This window comes from Scleropages formosus, chromosome 15 (assembly GCF_900964775.1).
Source record: "Scleropages formosus chromosome 15, fSclFor1.1, whole genome shotgun sequence".
NCBI lineage: Eukaryota > Metazoa > Chordata > Actinopteri > Osteoglossiformes > Osteoglossidae > Scleropages > Scleropages formosus.
The window spans coordinates 17,822,886-17,843,015 of NC_041820.1; the positions used below are offsets into that span (position 1 = coordinate 17,822,886).

At 46.1% G+C, this 20,130-nt stretch overlaps 1 protein-coding gene across 4 annotated transcripts; it reads left to right on the forward strand.

Annotated features, from left to right (window-relative positions):
• Positions 1-501: 501 nt before the first annotated feature.
• On the forward strand, positions 502-19,031 carry ppp2r5eb (protein phosphatase 2, regulatory subunit B', epsilon isoform b). 4 transcript variants are annotated; one of them, XM_018727823.1, is made up of 14 exons: positions 502-902; positions 4,849-5,012; positions 13,346-13,542; positions 13,726-13,827; positions 14,312-14,404; positions 14,735-14,865; positions 14,964-15,023; positions 15,241-15,349; positions 15,592-15,645; positions 15,743-15,793; positions 16,098-16,217; positions 16,543-16,670; positions 17,870-17,971; positions 18,659-19,031. In XM_018727823.1, the coding sequence occupies exons 2-14, from the start codon at positions 4,856-4,858 to the stop codon at positions 18,756-18,758; spliced, it is 1,404 nt and encodes a 467-aa protein (XP_018583339.1). In that variant the 5' UTR covers positions 502-902; positions 4,849-4,855; the 3' UTR covers positions 18,759-19,031. The 4 variants fall into 4 exon arrangements, with proteins under 4 accessions (XP_018583339.1, XP_029114425.1, XP_018583340.1 ...); XM_018727824.1 differs by having other exon boundaries at positions 831-902; positions 4,852-5,012; XM_029258592.1 differs by lacking the exon at positions 18,659-19,031 and having other exon boundaries at positions 17,870-17,975.
• Positions 19,032-20,130: the final 1,099 nt, after the last annotated feature.

Below are 20,130 nucleotides of genomic sequence, written 5' to 3' on the forward strand. Positions count from 1 at the left end.
GTGAAAATATTTACTAAATGTATACGTAAAACGTAATACTATTTCTGTGTCACGACTGTCGTCGTTATGTAACGTGAAGTCCTAGTGTGTAGTTCCTGAAAACAAATCCCCGTTTAATCCCCTTTCTCCGAATAGAGCCAGCTGCCAGATTAATGCCCCGTGCTTTGCTTTGCGCCGTTGTGTTTATTTGCGAAACTTTTCGCCATTGTGTGCGAAACTACAAAGCGCAACTCGGCAAAGCGGGACGCCGCCGTATGGCCGCGCGAGGGCAGGTCCAGGAACGGGTCAGGCCTCATTCCATACGGGCAACATCCCACCTTCGCCTTCTGCCCAATCTCATTGCTAGTCATGTGCTTCTCAACCTATCTTACTTTTTCATCTCTTCAAGAGCGTCCCCCTATCAGCGCTGTGACGGACGTCGACAGCTATCCAATCTGCGTCCGCGTTTTCTTCAAACCAACCAATAGTCGGTGTCCGCTGGCCCTGTCTGAAAGCAAGGTAGACTGTGGCTGTGTTATGTGTGCCATGGACTCAGCCCAGTAATATTGACAATAGGGTTGAAAAGAGATCGCCCGTATTAAACGGAATCAAAAGGAGAAAATAGAAGAAAACACGGGGTTGCGCTGCAAGTGGGCGAATCTGGCAGCAAGCGGGGCATGTGATTCGGTCCGCTCAGTCCTTTTATGCACTCGTGTTCGGCTGTTAATGGGACGCGGGGGATTATTTCGTTAGAAGATAAACGGTACTGGGCTCGGCTCTGTGAAAGGCCAGGATCGCCCGTTTCGTGGTGCTGTGTCCGCCGAGAGAGGCCGATCGGACTGGACCGAGACGCTGCAGAGGGAACACCGTTGGACAGGATCGCTCCTCACCGCTGTATCCGCTCCAGAACCCCGAGGATCAAGGTAGAGTGTCGCCCGCCTGCCTCGCGCTCGCGTGCAGCTGAGCCCTGAGCCTGTCCGACGTGTCGCGTGATACAGCCGCGCGGAGCACTGCGGAGGTCTGAGGCGATTCGGTTCGGCTCGGCTCGGCTCACACGACCGAAAGTGTCGCTGAGACGCGACTAGTACGGACTCTGTTCGGCTCGGTTCGTCAGCGGGTATCGCTTCGGCCGCGCTTGCGTGAGACGTATGAGGCCTCGGAGTCGGAGCGCAAAAAAAAAGCCCTAAAAAATCGCTTTCTTTCTGTTTCTTCATCAGTCTCTTCTCTTCCCTTCCCCTCGCTCCTCTCAGCTCATTCCTTTTACCGCATATGTCTTCACTGACTTGTTGTTGATGGATGTTTCCTGACTCTTCCTGCGGTTGGAACCAGGGCAGGACGGTGGGAGCGGAGTCCTGGTGGGAGATCGAGATGTGCTCGATGCCCAGTGGCGGGGACATGATCCGCGCTCTCTGCTGAGACAAGTGAAGTGGTCGGAGCCGCCCGGTCACTGGGAAGTGGACCTCGTTGGGTCTGCACTGTTGCCGGACGAGCATGTCACACTTCTGCCCAGAGCAGAGGGAGGCCTGACCTGAGTGTGTGTGTGTGTGTGTCCAAAGTAAAGTCCAGTTCCATATGCGAAGGCCCTCCTCCTCAACACTCTTCTGGAGCAGGGACAGACCCACTCCTCGCACCCCTAGACGCTGAGCCCGTATCTCGAGAGCACGGCGGATTTGCCCCTGCTGCTGGGACCCTCTTTATCAGCCCGGCGCCCCGATCCCCGTTTATCTCCTGCGATCCTGCTCCGGCAGCGGCGTATCCTTCGCAAAGGTGACTGCCGTGAAATGGTGAGCCGTGCAGCTGCCGTTTTATTTCGGTGCCTTTCCTACCTCTGTGCATTTTATAGGCTTAAGATCTTAGGAGGGTGCGGGAGACGAGCGGCTCTGTTGGGCTGGAGGAGTTGGTATTAAGTTTCCCCCCAAGCCGCTTTTGTGCTTTTCACGTGGAGCCTTGCAGGGGAGTCCACGCATCGGGAGGATGTGAATCGAATGCCTTCGATTGTGCTGCCCGTGCTTCCTTGGGGTTCATCCACTCTGGGCGCGTACGCGCTCCCCAAGGCGACCGCCACTCCTGTCCAGCCCCCATTTTTAAAAGCAGAACCGCTAGGGTTTCCGGGCCACGGATCGGTGACGATGAGAGCGGGTGTCGCGCTTCCGAGACGCTGAACTTTGCCCGGCTGCTTGTATACGTCGCCAGCATCCTCCCGTTTATGGAAGAGAACCGTACGCTTAGTACACGTAGGCTGCCTATATGAGCTCTTAAATGCTTTTCGTGACTTTTAAATGTCACAGGAAGACAGGTAAGATTCATTGCTCCCTTCCAAAGTCCCTTAGGTTTATGACTGGAGTTATGGACTCTGTGGCCTGTTTTGCTGGCACCTTTCCTGCTCTGCTTCCTTATTGCTGCCAGTTGTGGATGTACTGTGGCGTGCCCCGCTGCATTATGGGATTGCTGGGCCCACGGACTTCTTTGCTTTCGGGAAATGCAGAGCGAAATGCTGTTTTGAACTCCATCCCACCTTGTTACTCTCAGAGGTATTTCAGTGGGCTAAGGTGAGAAACCATGTTATGCTTTAGCTAGTGCAGTGGCGATACACTTGGAAATGTAACCTGAATGCTGCTGGTTCAAGTACCAGAAGAGGCTGCGCTTCGGCTCACTTGAGTGAGGTGCTCAATCTGAATTGCTCCAGTAAAATATCTGACTATACCTATGGGTGAAACTGTATGGCACTTTGGACTAAAGGATGAGCTAAGCAAAGAACACACAATGCTGCTTGAAAGTATGTGAACCCCATAGCATCAGCCATTATTCTTGCTTAAAATGCTGAAGTAAATGTATAAAACCTGAGTCTTAAAATGAATAAATGATGATTTACACACCTGATTCTACTTACCTACTTGGTTTAACCAGTGCAACTTGGGGTTTACTTGTTTTTCCACCTGCACTACTTCCCAATTCTACTACATGCATGATTTCCTCTAAAACAAATGATATGGAACTGGTAATTACACACCTATTATGTCAGATGAGGACTGCTTCTGATTCAGTAACGATTTCTTGGTAAAACTAAGGGACACGGGGGCTTCGCATACTCTGCAGCAGCAGCGTACAATAACAAGAGACCACTACCCTTCCGGTGACCTGGGAAGGAGACGTGCTGCTTGACATCTGCGTGACAACTCATGATGATGGTAGTTTTTACAAACTGTGCCCTCAGCAGTGCCTTGACCTTCTGCTGGGTGTATGTGTTCCACCATGTTCATGGATAGGAGTTCTCATCCAAACCAGCATGCGCTCCCTGCTTGAGGAGTCCAGCACTTCCTGTCTCCCAGGTGTCCTGTCTTCCCAGAGCAGGTTGTGTCCCCTTTCTGTGTGGTCCGGGCTGGCCGGGCCAGGACCCTCGCTTGCTGTTCTAATCCATCCGCCTGCGTGTTTGTCATCTGGCCGCTTATGTAAGTGTGACGGACGGCCGGGAAGCCAGCGCGTGCTTTCCTCCAGCCCGGCCGCTGTTCTGTCACTCATGTTGCATATTCTGTGGTGGTAACTTTTGTTCTTTTCCCCTCTGCCTTGGACTGACGCACTTTTCTCAGTGACCTCCTCCACCCGAGTGATGTGTTTGCGGCAAGCGCTCCACAGTTTGCTTTGGATTGCAAAGTGTGCAGGCGTGTGCTGCGAGCACACAATTTGCATGTTTTGTATTACTCTTCATCTGTGGACAGTTGGAGATGCCTGATCTTAACTCCTGGGTCCAGGATTACACTGTTCAGTGTTTGCCGAGAGCCTGACATCGACATTGTCCCTCCCGGCTTCTCGTCGTGGCGCTGGACCAGGATAGAGTGGTCTTGTTTTTGTCATGTAAGTTCTGTGTAGGAAACCATGAAGACAGGCTGTGACGTATGGAAAGGAGGCAGCAGCGTTCAGAAGTACTCAAATGTGTCCAAGAACATGACATTGGATGTTGATGTGGTGCAAATAACGTTTCCCCACCCTTACAGCTAAGCTGACATTGTTTTAAGGAGTATAAAACTGCTTTTAGTGGAGTACCGTGGTGCTGTGACAGTGATTTGAACTTTGGAGTGAAGACAAGTTGGTTGATGGTAATGACAGCCTGAGATTTGGTCATTTTGAAAGAAAGTAACTTGATCAGATGCATTCCGCTGAGAATTTGCACCGCAGAACAGGCTACACTTTGAATGCTCAACAGAACTCGTAGGGGTGTCCGCACTGAGGACACACAGCACTAGGACCTTCCTGTGTCCTCGATGACAGCCAGATTTGGGCAGCTTGCCTCGGCGGGGTTGTTGTTGCCTTTCTTGTTCCCATGGTAGCCATGCTGTGGGATGCTGGTGTCCAGTCCACCCAGTGCTGTGGGAAGTGGAGTCCACAGATGTGGGCATGTCACTCTGCTGGCTGCCTGGCTCATCTCAGCTGGTGGATCCACTTACCTTATTTTGACCGTGGTTTTACCAGTTAGCACTGCACCATGCTTCACTTTGAAAAAGCAGGTGTGTGTGCTTGTGGAGGGATTCAAGGTCTCTGCTTACAAGGGTCTCCCTGACCAACTTGATTTGGGTAGTGATTTGATTTTTAATGTTCTTTGTAGTGTCTGTGTCTCATGGCTGCCATAGTAAAACATTGTTAGAGTGGAGATGTGTCCTTCATTCCTCCAGTCGGCAGAGGGCTGTTGGCTGCTGTTTGTCATGCTGATATGAACCTTACTGCTCTTTGTTTCTCCCGGCAGCTCTGTGTGTGTGTGTGTGTGTGTGTGTGTGTGTGTGTGTGTACGTATGTACGTACGCACGCACGCGTACGTGCGTTTGCATTTGCACCCTAGTGGCAAGCTGCTGACCTCCATCTCTCCACCCTCTCCAGCAGGGCTATGTCCTCAGCAGCCACCACGCCTCCATCAGTGGACAAAGTGGACGGATTTTCCCGGAAGTCTGTCAGGAAGGCCAAGCAGAAACGGTCGCAGAGCTCCTCGCAGTTCCGGTCTCAGGGCAAACCCATCGAGCTCACCCCGCTGCCCCTTCTGAAAGGTGAGGCCTGATTCTGCGGTGCCCCCACCAGGCTGGGATTTGGGGGCATAACATCTTCCCTGCTCATGGGATATGACAGGGTCCAACATTAAGGGACTGTTCCTGCCTACATGGTCAAGTGCTTTGCTAAGGATAGAAAGGGGACTCTAGCCATGGCAGTACTTTATGTAGTGCCTGTTGGTTTTCGAGGGGTGGGGGCCAGCAGGGGACTGGTGGCACTGAGGGTGGAGGGTGTTTGGGTGAACCTACTGTCAGTAGAAGGCAAGTGTCTTGAACTTAATGTATGGTTAATTTTTTCTGAATATACATCATATCAATATTCACAGATGTTATCTTTATAATGAATATTCCTTTAAAAAAGTTTTTAAAATGACTTCATATGGTGTTCTTTAAGGCCAGCAGTTAGAGCTCATAATGATATCTGTGTAATAATGCTGTGAAAACGACACTAAGCTGTCCTAGCCCCGGCTTGGCTGATTTTGGGATTTTCAGACTCTGTGTGCTGAAGCTTGGATTCGAGGTGAGGGTGTGGCTTGGAATGCAGACAGGATCCCTCCAGGACACATCTTGGGCATGTTCAAGTCACATGACTAGGGGTCAGGAGGTCACTGGTAAGCCATTGTGCGCTTACTCTATGGTTTACCTTGTTTTTTTCTGGCTGTATGGAAAGGACTGCCCCCTTGCTTCGCGACTCCTCCCCTTTTTTTGGAAGGTGCCAAGGAATGTAAAGTGAGCTGTGAGCTGTTCTTGCACTACCTTCAATTGGTACATGCAGCGCACTGGCTGGTGGAACTTCTAACAAGACAACAGGTGGCGTAGTGGATAAATAATAATCCATGTCCCCGGTTCAGTAATGTGGAAGAGCACTGCTGTTGTACCCTAGCAAAATGTGCTGAATGAGTCAGCTATTAGGAGCTGCTGGATCAGTTACAGCCCTGCTCCTACCATTTGGCTGTCCATCAGTGGGGATGGCTCACTGTTGTCTCACTGTTTTCTTCCCATTTCAAAGCTGCCATGTAAAAAAAGAAAAAAAAAAAAAATCAGTGGGAAATAGGGAGTCCTTCCAGCTCCCAGTCCGGCTGTCCTAGTCTGTGTAGTGGGAGGAACCGTGTAAAATCCCATTTGGCTCACAGTGACGGCACTCCATATTCCTACAGTTTGTTGGGGGCTGGGGCTGAATGCATGAGGTGTGAATGTCTCAGGTATAAAAATGTTCTATGTACATCATTGTTACTGCAGAACCACCCAGGACGTACGTGTATGTGTGTGGAGTGTGTGGTTGTGCGCAGTTGCGTGTGAGGTGGCATCATCCTGGTCCAGGAAAGTGAGTCCCAGACATCATTGCCATGGATATCTGCGGGTGTAGTGGCTGATAATGATGAGTGGAATGCAGCTGGACCGGACTGGAAGAATGGCCTACTCCACCCATTCTCACGGAGAGGATCTCACGCTTGTGCTTCAGGACGGAGCGTGGTGATTTCTGAGAGAGGCTGTCGATGTGCTGATTTTAATTGGCTTAGGTAATTATATGCGGCAAAATGATTAGTTGCCCCAAGAGTTGGGCCTTGTCACAAAGCAGTTTGTCTTTGCAACTCTGCAAATTTAAAGAGGGGAAAAAAAAACAAATTTCTATCACAGAGACTGATCACCTCAAGCAAGATGATCCCATGGTGGCGTTGAGTTTTCCCATGATAGCATTGTGATGACTTTTAAGTACAGATGAAAGAGTAAGGTGAACAGCCAAACGAGAAGCGCTTTATTAAGACCATACAGAGTTATGGGAAATGTTCCTGGGTCAAAGATCAAAAAGGTGGAATGGCACAGAGTGTAGAGTCCACCGAGTGACATCTAGGATCCAGTGTCGTCATTCTTTGTTTAGCAAAAGTCTTTGTCCAGGAGAACTTGGTTACAGAATTGGTACCAGTGGATGAGTTGTGAAAGCACTAGGTTCTCACACTGAATGCAGTTTAGATTTGCCAGTTCACTTGTCTTCTGTACCAGTCTAGAATATGAAAATAATATGAGAATTCCTCACAAACAGGATATGTACTGGATTTGAACCCACAGCCCTTGAGCTGTGAGATACTAGTGCTGTTCACTTCATGGTTGTTGCGTGCTGTAGCATTTGAGACTGTGGTCCCAGGTTCCTGGCCTTGACTGCTCCCCTTTCCTTGCGTGAAAGTTCCAGCTCTGCACAGCGTATGGGCTTCCACATCCATTGTTCATATTACAGCTCAGTCAACTGGGTTTAGCTCAGCATGAATTTGGTTTGCGTCCTTCAGTGAACCCACACTTGCCTTCACCTCTGAACCCTTGGTTCTAAACCTTGGTCTTCACAGACGCTTCACATTGTGGTTTCTGTTCAAGCTGAATTTTTAATTCACGGACCCCGACTTAGCTGTTGACTGAATGAATCATTGTTCAAACCCAGCACATCGGCAGAGGACTAAAACTTCTTCCTTTGTGTGAAACCCAATTTGTGATGGTCTAACAAAGCTGTCAGGTTTATTTCTGCCAATAAAGTATGTCTCATCATTTGGATCATTTATAAATTTGAGCAATGCTGAATATATTGGAATTGGATCTCCTTTGGTGCAGTCAGCTTCTTGTTTACTTCATTGCTGAAAAGCCAAGGACAATAAAGTAGGTAGTCATAGCAATAAGTTTATTTTTAAAACTGACCTCTGTTTTATTCACTGCAAATAAAGAATTAAGAAATGTCTTTGCTCAACTTTTCACTGTTTCAGGTATTCCTTGGATAACATGCAATCAGTTGAATAAACCAAAAAATGTAGTCTTGAGCGAATGCTTTAACTTTGAGGAATGCAATGCACTTAGTCGGCATGATTTATAATTAAGCGCTCAGCTGGAAAAGAAGTCAACGTGTGCCGGAGTGTCTCAAGGCCAGTGTTAAGAGGCACAGCTCCACAGTGCAGTCACCACACGCCCATGGCTGAAACTGTTCCTCCTCACACAGGTCCGCCTGCTCTGAAAGGTGTGGCACAGCCTGAGAAGCTAAGGCTTCCTGTTGGGGGAGGGTGGACAGGAAACTGCTCCTTTTCCCCTGGTCTGTGTGCAGAGGAAGCGTGGGGTGCAAGGGGGCAGGAGATGGGAACTGACGCTGCTGGTCTCTACTCCCTGCCCCTCAGTGGGGGGTGCCTTGAACCTCAGTAGGTCAAATGGCTGACACCTGCATTGTCTGCTAAGTGGTCATGAGTTATGCCTCTTTTGGGTGACCGTGTGAGAGCGCAATGTGCTCTCAGTGCGGACACTGGTGACTCAAACCGGATATCTTGGTCACTGTTCATGTCTTCTTCCAGCTGTGGGCAGGATGTGCTAGGCTGTGTTTTAGTCAGTCAGCACACCCGCTCGAGCTCCAGTTAGAAATGTTCAATTGAGACACAGTGTCAACCAGCTCCTCCTTTTCTAGCAGAGCCAGCAACTCCTTGCCCAGGTGACAAGTCCAGTACTGAAAGTGTGCAGCAGAGCAGTAACATAAAGCGTCAGGAAACTTTAGAGTGTAATTGGAGCATCGTGTTTTCCGTGTGTGTGTGTATACACATGCATATGTACGTGTGTGTTCCATAACTCGGCGATGTTAGTGCGAAAGTGAGTATTTCTGGTTGACCTGATGGTGACCTGTTGCAGACCCCTCCTCCTCTGTACTACAGGCTCCGCCCACTCTGTACTACACCCAGTCATCATTGCTATCAAAGACTCCAAGAGCGGCGGTAACAGCTGCTCTGGAGAGCAAGCCCTTTCAGTCGATGGCCAGCTCCACTTTCCACCACACCCCTCCCTGTCCTCGTAACCAGATCCCCAGGTGTCCCTTGAGAGCCCAAACAAGCAGAAGGGTGGGTCGCTGCTGTGCATGTTTCTCTGTTTTTCCCCTGGACACAGGCTGTGGTACAGATGAACGGATGCCGTGTTTGAGTGAGTCCTTCTCTGCCCCTGGGCCTAGGAATGTGGTGTTTGCCTGCTCACTGTGAGCCGCAGGTTCCACTTCTGCTTTGGCTGTGTGGTCTCGCCTTGTTTTTTTTTGGGTGGAGGTTTGGATGCAGGGTGTTTGATAGTGGGAGATTCCTGGTTGTGGGTGTAGGAAACAAGTGTCTGTCAAAGGTGAGAGTAAGGGGTTTGCTGCTGTTCATCTAAAATGGAATTGCAGCAAAGTGAATCACTAGTGTTGGCATGAGAGCATAATTTACATTTGTTTATGTCAGCGTAGGATTGCGCTTCAGTGTGGGGGGGGTGTGTGTAATGCTAATCTGACAAACCCAGCTGGCCACATTATTTGACAACCTCACTAAATTTACAGTGTGAAAGCCAGAGACCCATTGTTTAGAAACAGGTCTCTCACTGGGATCGCTGGCATTTGCTCCACAGTGCTCTGGACTTCATCTGTGTGCACTGTCTCATGTCATACATGTCATTCTTGATTATAGTATAAATTAAAGATGGATTACTGATGACTTACTTTTATTCCCTCTATCTGAAAGTCTGTTGTTGCTTCCTGATCTTGCATTGCCGAGGCATCTCCGTGCTCAGAGGAGATGAATAAATGTGGACTGGTGTGATGATTAGTCAATCTTTGTGTCTACTGCTTCTTAGGAAACGGGATTAAAAATGACCTTTCTGTAAGTGCTGATATGGTTAATAACCTGAGTGTGCAGTGGAAAGTATAGTACTAGACTTATCGGGCTCATTTGTTAAACGTTGTTCTTCATGAACTGCAGTGGAGTCAAACAGTTCTTCCCTGCAGTGTGTAAATGAACAGCAGTTGAAATGATCGTTGATAGGTTGTGTTAAAGTGAACGTGAATGTGCTGGCTTTGAGAAATTTAAGGTTCCTTGCAGGTTTGTGATTCTCACCCCGCTGTGCTTCATACACCTTGTGTTAATTTTTTAAATAGCATTTTTCCCCCATCCTTATAGTTTCTATAATCTCTTTTGGAGAGCGAAAACAACCTTTATTTACACTTGCTACCATTGGATGGCAGAAAAATTACTAGGACAGAAACTGAAATGATACTTTGGGGGGGGAGGGAGAGGTGGAAGCGGAAGCTCAGCTTTTCAGACCACTTTCATACAACATATTTTTAATTTATTGCTGTATCTGACACTTTTACAGAAAATATTCCACAAATAAGGAGAGGTACATGTATTATTATGCTCTTTTGATTACAAAGTGAAAGTGACTGGATGCTGATGAACACGTTTGTGATGAATCTCTTGGTTCTTTGTGGCCAGTATTTGTTGTCTTCAGTGGCAAATGACACATAGTAAGTATTTAATTTGAAATACTTCTTATATTTTCCCCAACTTGATCCTGTTCTCTATTCTGTTTCATCATCCAGTGGCGCGTGAATCCACAGGAGAAATACAATACTGTCTTGTGTACATAAAACACAACATACTGAACAGAAGGCTATGGAGATGACTTTTTTTATTCTCAAGTCAGTATAAAGTGCATTTTGATTTTGCATCAAGTTAAGATAATAAACTGACAGACTGTCCACGGTGTTCCCTGCCTTACACCTCTTGTTTCCGGTATAGAGCAACGCTGGGATTCTACATTGAATGAGCTTTTGATGGAAACAAGATAAATAAGTCTTATAGCAAATTTGCAATTGATCTGATGTTTGTAACAAAACTAACCTGTGGATAAATCAAGGGATTGAGATGTGTATTATTTAAGAGATTGTGATATAGTGGTTGGACTTAAGAACGATTTGAGTTAGGAATAGACTTCCAGTCCCAACTGGAAGTAAATTGAAATACAAGTGTGCTGCTCTGTCTCCATGTCAATTTGTGTACACGTGCATGCAAACAATGGGGGGTCGGGGGTGTATGTCAGTGTGGGTACTGACCTTGGTTGTTGGCACAGAGTGGCACAGTCACCTGCTGGACACACCTGCTTGCTCAGCTCACTTTCTCTGGCAGTAATCTAACCTGGGTCACACACCAGAGCGTTTATAGCTCTGGTTTTCCCCCTGTAGCCTGGGGGAGAGTGGTGGTGGATGGGGTGGGATGGGCAGGTCTTGTTGTGGTGCTGAAATGGGGAGACTGGTTCATCTGTCATTTTGGGACAAATGACAGACGTTGGTCAGACTGTTAGTCCTTCCCCTTAAGTTAGACGCCAGCAATGAAGTGAGTCCTCTTACCAGCTGTTCTACGGAACTCTGCTCTCAGTTCCTTTCCTCTGCAGGTAATAATCATAATTTGTAATTTATATTTATTAATTTAACTGACACTGTTCTCCAAAGCAACTTTACAATGTTAAGCAACCTACAACTATTTATCCATTTTATACACCTGGACAATTTTACTTCTAATAAGTATTGTTAATAATGAATTATGATGCTGATTTCTCCTATTCAGTTATACGACACAAGTTAGCTCAGACTCTCTTGCATGTGAACATGAATAATTATGAAATAAACTTTGAAACTTTCTGCGGTGATCTGTTGAAACACGACTTCTCCTTAATCCTCTCTTTAGTCATTTCGTGTTGCGCTGTGTGTCGATCTGCCAGGCATACTCTTAACAGGAATATACAGTATGTCCTCAGTTTTACAGTGCCCAGAGTTGAGTTCCATTCGCAATCCTCCTTTATCTGAAAGGCCCCCAATGAAATTCTCAACTGTCAAGTGAACTGGACCTTCTTTTCCCAACCATATTGGCAGTGTGACCATTGTCAGTAATGGGTGTGTTTCAGGTGTGCGGGGGACAGATGGGCATTTAGCCTTGTCCCAGCTGAAGTGTCCATGGCTCAGTGGGAGAGTTCATCACAAGGGGAACTTCCTGTAAAGACAGCAGATGGCAGATTTGGGTTCCTCATTGCAGCTTAGGTCTTCCTCCACCCCCATGTGAAGTCCAAGCAATTGCAGCAGTTGGTTCTGATATCAAAAAGTGCCCTTTTCTGATGTCAGCCAGGAGTCAAAACTGAATAATAATAACCTCAATCCCAAACTCATTGCTAGATGGTGCATTGTGTAGGTGTTAAATAGTGGGACTTAGCAAAAGTTGCAGGTTCCATTTCTTGGGATGGAGTAGCTTTTTTTCTTTTGCTCTCACTCACTCTTGTCAACTGCTCGTCCTGGTCAGTGTTGTGGTGGGCTGGAACCTATGCTGAAAGTGCTTTAAGGAGGTATTGGGCATCTGTAGTCTGTCACTGACCTCTGACCATCCCAGGTCAGAGTGAAGGCAGAGTTGCATGGTGGGTAGGAGGTCCTTTGTGGCAGCCCACAAAGGATTCCACTGTCCTCTGTGATTATGTTTGCTACTTATAGGAGAATGTGATGCTATTAGTACGTGCTGGATGTCCCAGGGAAATCCCACTGATTGGGAAGGGATGGCTCCTTTCCATGCTGCTTCAGGGGTTCACAATGAGGATCAGCTCTGTGGGCTGTGACCTCGGTACCTTCATGATGTGACGCATGATTCCGACGTTGGATGTTCTCTCTCTTCGTGTGTGTGTGTGTGTGTGTGTGTGTGTGTGTGTGTGTGTGTGTGTGTGTGGCTACGGCTGTGTCTTGGCCAAAAGGCTGTAGATGTATGGTTAGTCATGTAATCGTGGAGCTTTGCAGTTGAGCCTGAAACGACCGCTCTTCTGAAGTGGTGGACTCTGCCTCTTCATCAGTACAAGTTTTCAAGTGCCTGCGGGTAGGGCTGTGTACTATTTTGGTACATTGCTAGATGTTTTTTCAAACAGCAAAGATGAAGCAGTTCCACAGGCGGTTAGCTAATTGGATGGAGTTGGACCTCCTTGAGGTTTGTGAAGTTTTCATTCACATTTTTCACCCGGGTCCTTGAAGTGGTGGTGAAGGGAATTCCTCGTCCAGACGTGCACAACTCGCATCACTTGGCGAGTGACTTTAGTGCAAACTGACGTGTTTCCACAATTACTGAGTTACTTTACTTCTCTTCTTCTGTTCTTTAAAACTTAATTTAAAGCATCAAAAGGTGACAGTATTTGTCTGGACTGGCTCTCTGAACTGGCTGGGGACAAAACCACTTTTTAAGTTAAACTGCTGTGCTCGTCCCTTAAGGTTGTGGGCACTGGAGCATCACCACAGAGACACATGTCCCTACACGACACAACAGTTGGTTCCACGTCCTACCTGTGCAGCATTTTGAAATCCCACTTTAAACATTCCCACTGATTCATCACTGTCCACATGGCTGACCACTTTGCTTCTATGTCTTTTGCAAAAAGACTGTCCATGAGTGTCCACCAGCCTTTCTGTCCCATGCTGCTGTTAGGGTGTTGCCTCTCCTTTCTTTATTGATGAACTGAAAAAGGCTAACTAGTGTCATTGTGCCTGCCCCCCATAGATGTCCCAGCACCAGAGCAGCCAGAGCTGTTCCTGAAGAAGCTGCAGCAGTGCTGCACTGTGTTTGACTTCATGGACACGCTGTCGGACCTCAAGATGAAGGAGTATAAACGCTCCACGCTCAATGAGCTGGTGGACTATGTCATGGTCAGCCGGGGCTACCTGACAGAGCAAGCCTATCCGGAGGTGGTCAAAATGGTGAGTGAATGTCCATGCATTATTTTTTAGATTAATGACAAAAGAAATACTTTTATGTTACTCTGGATCATTGCAGACCATTTAATACTCAGAATCAGTCATGGCATCAGCAGTTGAGTATGGCCTTTTGGAGTAACTTCTGAGCAGCCATTGCTGACGCATGGTTCTTCGTGTCTCCCTTAGGTGTCCTACAACATATTCCGGACCTTACCGCCCAGTGACAGTAATGAATTTGACCCAGAAGAGGATGAACCAACGCTTGAGGCCTCCTGGCCACATTTACAGGTACTCACTGGATTGCTTTCCTTGCTGTAAAGCTGTTAATTTTATTATTTTGTGTGTGTGGGTGTGTGTGTGTATGCTTTTCCCCTATTTGTCTGGCACCTCTTCTGATACTTTGAGCTTGTTTGGGTGCGGGTGCTCTCTCACCCCTGTCTTGTGTACCCACTGCTCTGTCTTCCAGCACTCGTTTAGAAATGAGATACATATCTCAAGGAGAATCTTCCTGGTAAAACTTTTACTTTTCATTCATGTATTCATTTTATATTGCCTTCTTTTATTTGAAAATCAAATTCAGCTGACTGAAATTTGCTGTCAGTTCTTTTCCATATCCCCCACCACTGTAATAGAGGTTTCAGATTAGAGTGTTGCGCTCCATTGTGGTTGTAGTAGATACTGCCCTGAGTCTGGTGATGTCTGGTGATGTCTTCCAGTGTTTGTACACTGCGGTCAAGCGCTCTCACCTCTTTACCACACTTTGTCTCTGCAGCTCGTGTACGAGTTCTTCATTCGCTTCTTAGAGAGTCAAGAATTCCAACCCAGCATTGCCAAAAAGTACATAGACCAGAAGTTTGTATTGCAGGTACGTGAGACAAGCTGCGGTACAGACTTCAGTTTTTGCAGTTTATTTAAAACATAAATAACTGTAAAACTTTGTTTTTATAGTCTTTGATAATTGTCAAAAAAGTAAAAGGTCTGATGCAGTTTTTCTTCTGGTGAGTAGGTAATATTTGGACTCATGAAAGCGCTGAAAGTGGAGCCATACGTATGCAGACAGATTTGAGAAATGTTTGTTCTTTTTCCTCGTTTGACTCTCAGAAAGTTGACATGCTGAATGACACCTCCAGGTCTTCTGTTGGTGGTAGATTTAGGGAGATGCTGACTTTGTGTTCTGGCTTGTGCCTTTTCTCAGCTCCTGGAGCTCTTTGACAGCGAAGACCCTCGTGAGAGAGACTACCTGAAGACAGTCCTGCACAGAATTTATGGGAAGTTTCTTGGGTTGCGGGCTTTTATACGAAAACAAATCAATAATATTTTTCTACGGTAAGAATCCATGTGCTTGAGCATGTAATTCACCTTGAACTATGCAGTGCATTTCACTCACACTCTCCCACCTCTTCCCCCCCCCCCTCCCTGCACAGTTTTGTTTATGAAACTGAGCACTTCAATGGTGTAGCAGAGCTGCTGGAGATCCTGGGAAGGTATGTGTGGTTGGCAAGGGTAGGGTCCTGCAACGGACCTGTTTCTGCTGAAATTACCCTTCTCAGCAAAACCCTTTGAACAATAGGTGCATGTAAAGTCAAGTATAACAGAGTCGCCTTTGCAGTCATTACTGTATTTTACCCAGTTTGTCTGTGTGTCTTTGTCTTAGTGTAACAGTGAGATTTCGGTGCTTTGTTGCTCTGTATGTCCTTTCAGCATCATCAATGGCTTTGCCCTGCCATTGAAGGCTGAACACAAACAGTTCCTGGTCAAGGTGCTCATCCCCTTGCACACTGTCAGGAGCCTGTCCCTCTTTCACGCACAGGTATGGACTGTGTGTGTCTCCAAGTGTGAAAGAGGAAGCAAGGGATGCAGACAACTGTTATGATTTAAGTTTAAACTTTTTTTTGAGAGGATCTCCTATAAGAATTAGTTCATTAAAATTTTGACAAAACAAACTTTTTTTAAAATAATTGTACCGTTTCCTCTGAACTTCCTGGGTGTGCTTTTCCTTTCATTACTTAATTTACATGAAATGAACTTTGTACTTTGCTCTGTATTGCACAGCTTGCTTACTGTATTGTACAGTTTCTGGAGAAGGACCCAACTCTAACAGAACCAGTAAGTGAGCTCAGCTTCCACCCCAACCAAAGATCAGATTCCTTTTGACTAAACAACCATTTTGCTAGTCCTTTAACTTACTTTTGTTTCATTCCAGGTCATCAGAGGTTTGCTGAAGTTCTGGCCGAAAACATGCAGTCAAAAAGAGGTAATACTTTAATGACACTTGATATTTATTTGGAAAGATGTGTTGTACCACAGTCCTGGGCACTTCTCATTGAATTTGGAGTTAGTCACTGGCTATTCTTAAGCATGCTAAGCAAACGCAAGCTGTGGTAGGGTCTTTGAGGAAAGCTGGTTTACAGTTTGCTTCCTCAGTTCTGCCATGCACTCTTTAAGTACATCTGAGAAAACCGGAAAATTAAACATTCATCTTCTTCAAGACAATGCAGTGGCTGAACAGACGTTTCTGGTTCCCTGTCCTTATCTGTACCTGTCTCCCGAATCTCCAGGTCATGTTCTTGGGGGAGCTGGAGGAAATCCTGGATGTAATTGAGCCCACGCAGTTTGTTAAGATTCAGGAGCCCCTCTTCAAACAAATCTCCAGATGCGTCTCCAGCCCTCACTTCCAGGTCAGCCAGGTGGCCCCCTCATTGGGTGGTGTTGAGGGTAGACAGTGAGGGCAGAACTAGCCGTGTGTTCCTGTTCTTTACAGTGATGGCAGGCAAATCATCTCATGAAAAGGGGACAAAGGGATTAAAAAAGCATTCTTGTTGGGAAGTGGAAGGGGTGTTTGGGCAAAGTATTAACCTGATGACCTTTAGCAGTTGTAAACTGAAAACTGTGTTGGTTGCTTAGTAAATCATAGTTTGGAAAGTTGTTATAAAGGGCTTATGGACTATAAGAAGTACACATGACAGGGCCAGGTGTCAGTAGGAATGCGCTTATCGCCCCCAGGTGGCTGAGCGTGCCCTATACTACTGGAACAATGAATACATCATGAGTCTGATTGAGGAGAACTCCAGTGTCATCCTGCCTATCATGTTTGCCAGTCTCTACCGGATCTCCAAAGAGCACTGGAATCCGTAAGTGACCATTTTACCCAATAAATCATGTCTATTGATGGGAGAGGAACGAGTTTGGTTGAATGCTGGTACTTGTCTGAATGGTCAACTTTTAAAGCACGCTTCTGCAAATTAAAATACGCATTAACATCACTTATCACACATACAGTCACACATGCTTATGTATGCACATGTCCCTAGTTATATGGACACTCACTAATGTATTCAGACCTAAAGAATTTGTACCACTCACCCTTGTATAAGGACTCTTTTAGTTATCTGGACCCTCCCATAATCGCATCAAATCCAGGGTGAAACATCTCTGACCACAGAAACTGAAGCCTCACATTGGTGACTAGTCCCTAGTGGACACTAGGAACTGGGATGCAATCTCAGTTTGTGTTTACATGAAGCATCATGCTATGTTTTTCTTTGCACACCCTAGTTTGAGTTGAAGCATACTAACAGAAAAAGTAGCGATTGGTGTAGAACGTTTTCCTGCTTATTTTCTAATGTGTTGAATCATAGTCAGTCTCACTCCAGAATGATAAACGATGCTTGTAGTTAATTGTTTATCGTTTTCGACTTTGACATTCCATTTAAATTATGTCTACTACACATACTTTCATTGAACAACCGACAAATAAGTCATTAAACATTGTTCTTATTCAGTTGTTTTCATGTCATTGTGAAAAGAGATGGAATTTATATTCCATTGGTAAAATATCCATGCCTGTAGTTGGATCACGTCAGTAATATTAAAATAATGCTATTAATGGTTGTGTATGTTTTGGGTGGTATTTTTTTAAAGAACTTTTCAATACAGGAAATGGTTAAAATTTATCCAGGAAGAAATAAAGGGAATGGCTTCAGTATCTCATCCTTATAAACAGATTTTCAGGAATGAATTAGGTTTAGATACTGGGTGAAGGGCTGGTTGTGTGTGTGTGTGTGTGTGTGTGTGTGTGTGTGTGTGTGTGTGTGTGTGTGGGGGGGGGGGGGTATGCAGGATTAACAAAAAGGTTAGTCAGTAGGAATGAGCAGGGGCTCAACCGAATGTGGACCGATAGGTTCAGTTTTCTGCAGTGCTTCAGTGGGTAGATCTTTGTGGCCACAAACTATGAATCATTCTTTTCCTAGAAACCTGGTGTGTTTTGCTCCATTTGTCACACACCACCATCTTTTACCATTTCACCTTATTTTCTTGCCTTCATTTGCAGGGCAATTGTGGCTCTTGTGTACAATGTCCTGAAAGCCTTCATGGAGATGAACAGCACTCTGTTTGATGAACTCACGGCCACCTACAAGTCAGACCGCCAACGGTAAGGGCTTCATAGGTTGCTTTGGTTTAATTGGAGGTCGAAATATAAACTGCCAGCTTTACATTTAAGTAATTAAAAGGATGAAGGGTTAATAAATATGGGGGCGTGGTGGCCCAGCGGGGTTGACCGGGTCCTGCTCTCTGGCGGGTCTGGGGTTCAAGTCCTGCTTGGTGTGCCTTGTGACAGACTGGCGTCCTATCCTGGATGTGTCCCCTCCCCCTCCCCCTCCAGCCTTATGCCCTGAGTTGCCGGGTTAGGCTCCAGCTCGCCACGACCCCTCTTGGGACACGCGGTTTCAGTCAATGTGTGTCTGTCAGTAAATATTGCCAAGTCAACAAAGTGGATTTGCAGGTAGAGTTGCTTTGACTAACAGACAAGAATGAACCTACCATTTACATTTATTAATTTAGCTGATGCTTTTCGTCAAAGCAACTTACAATATTAATCTACTTACAATTATTTACCCATTTATACGGCTGGTTAATTTTACTGGAGCAATTCAGGGTAAGTACCTTGCTCAATTGTCCTACAGCTGGAGGTGAGAGTCCAACCTGTGACCTTTAGGTTCAAAGGCAGCAGCTGTAACCCCTACACCAGCTGCCCTCTTTAACACACAAATGAGCTTTACCTGGTGATGTTTTGGGAAAGGTAGATGGATAATCCACTCTTTCCTGTTCTCTTCCACAGTGAGAAGAAGAAGGAGAAGGAGAGGGAGGAGCTGTGGAAGAAGCTGGAAGACCTGGAGTTGAAGAGGGGCCTTCGGAGTGATGGAATCATCCCCACTTAACACAGCGCCACCTACTGGAGGTGGAGCGACAGTCATTTTTCCCTCTGTATTGTGCGACTTACTTTACAAGTAGATTGACACGTTTATTCCATTATTTCAGCAGCACTGTAAATATCTTTTTCTTTTTCCTTAAAATGGTAATAAACAAAGAAAAAAACAAAAAGGATGAAAAAAATCTAAACAAGAAAAGGTAACCTTGGGAAAAGAGACTTGGTCTGTAGGACTTGCATTGAACTCTTCTTTAAAAAAAAATTAAAAATGAAAACTAAAAAAGAAAAGGTAGATTGTCTTAACAGCACCCCATCCCTTGAAAGAAGCTCTTTCCCCTTGTGGCCGGTTTGCTCGACAAGGTGCATTTGTGCTTTTACCTCTGCTGAGGAGCTGGCGGGGGCCTGGATGGGCACACGATCCCCCCCATCCCTTGGAGTGGTGACCACCTCCAGATCCTCCAAATGCCTGCTGCCGCCCTTTAAGTCTAAAGAAGAAAGAAAATTAAATGAAACCCCTGCCCACCCCATGTAAGAAGAGTGAGCTTAAGTGTGAGGTTGCGAGGTTCCCTCATTCACCTGGGTAAGAGGAGGAAAACAAGCGCAGCACTTCGACCTGCTGAGTTTATCTCCCCCTTTTACCTGGTTCATCTGTGTTCACGCAGCGCTTCAGCTGATACAGCTGGAACTGGTCCCGTTGCTTTGGTTTTCCTGCTCCTGTGGTCACTCCTCCGTGTCAGGGACATCAGTCTGGAACTGGTCCCGTCCACTGGGAACCCCCCCCCCCCCCCCCAGTGAGGAGCAGGCTAAAACCTGTGGACTGTGACAGTTCCCGGATGAGTGGTGTTTCGTCCAAGACTTTTGTATTGTGAAAAGGAACACTGCGGTGTCAGTCCTTCACAGTATTAAAACCTGTACATTGTTATTGAATGCAGTACATTGATATCTTGTATCTTGTAGTAATTTAGCTTCTATTTTCTTAGAAACAGTTGAGGAGTATCCAGTATATAAAGTGGTATAATGGAACAAGACTTCCTGGTATTTATGATGCTGTATTTTTTTTCCCCATTTTTAATGAGTTCCTTTGATCATCTGAGATATTTTTAGTCGGGATAAGGGGGCGGGGTTTCAGCAGCACTGGGGTGGGGGTGAGCTGGGGTCAGCATTTCCCTGACACTGAGCCTGTCTGCTTCCCATCCAGACCTACTGTGTACTTTGATGGCCCAGATATACAGTACAAAAAGGGGTTGGATAAAGAAAAATGTCTAATTATTTTAAAAATAAAGAGATATTAAATTAAACCTGTTTTGTGATAAAGCAGCAGTGCTCAGTAGTTTCATTTATGGCCTTCAGCATGTTCTCTGCTTGTGTTTTTAGATCTATTT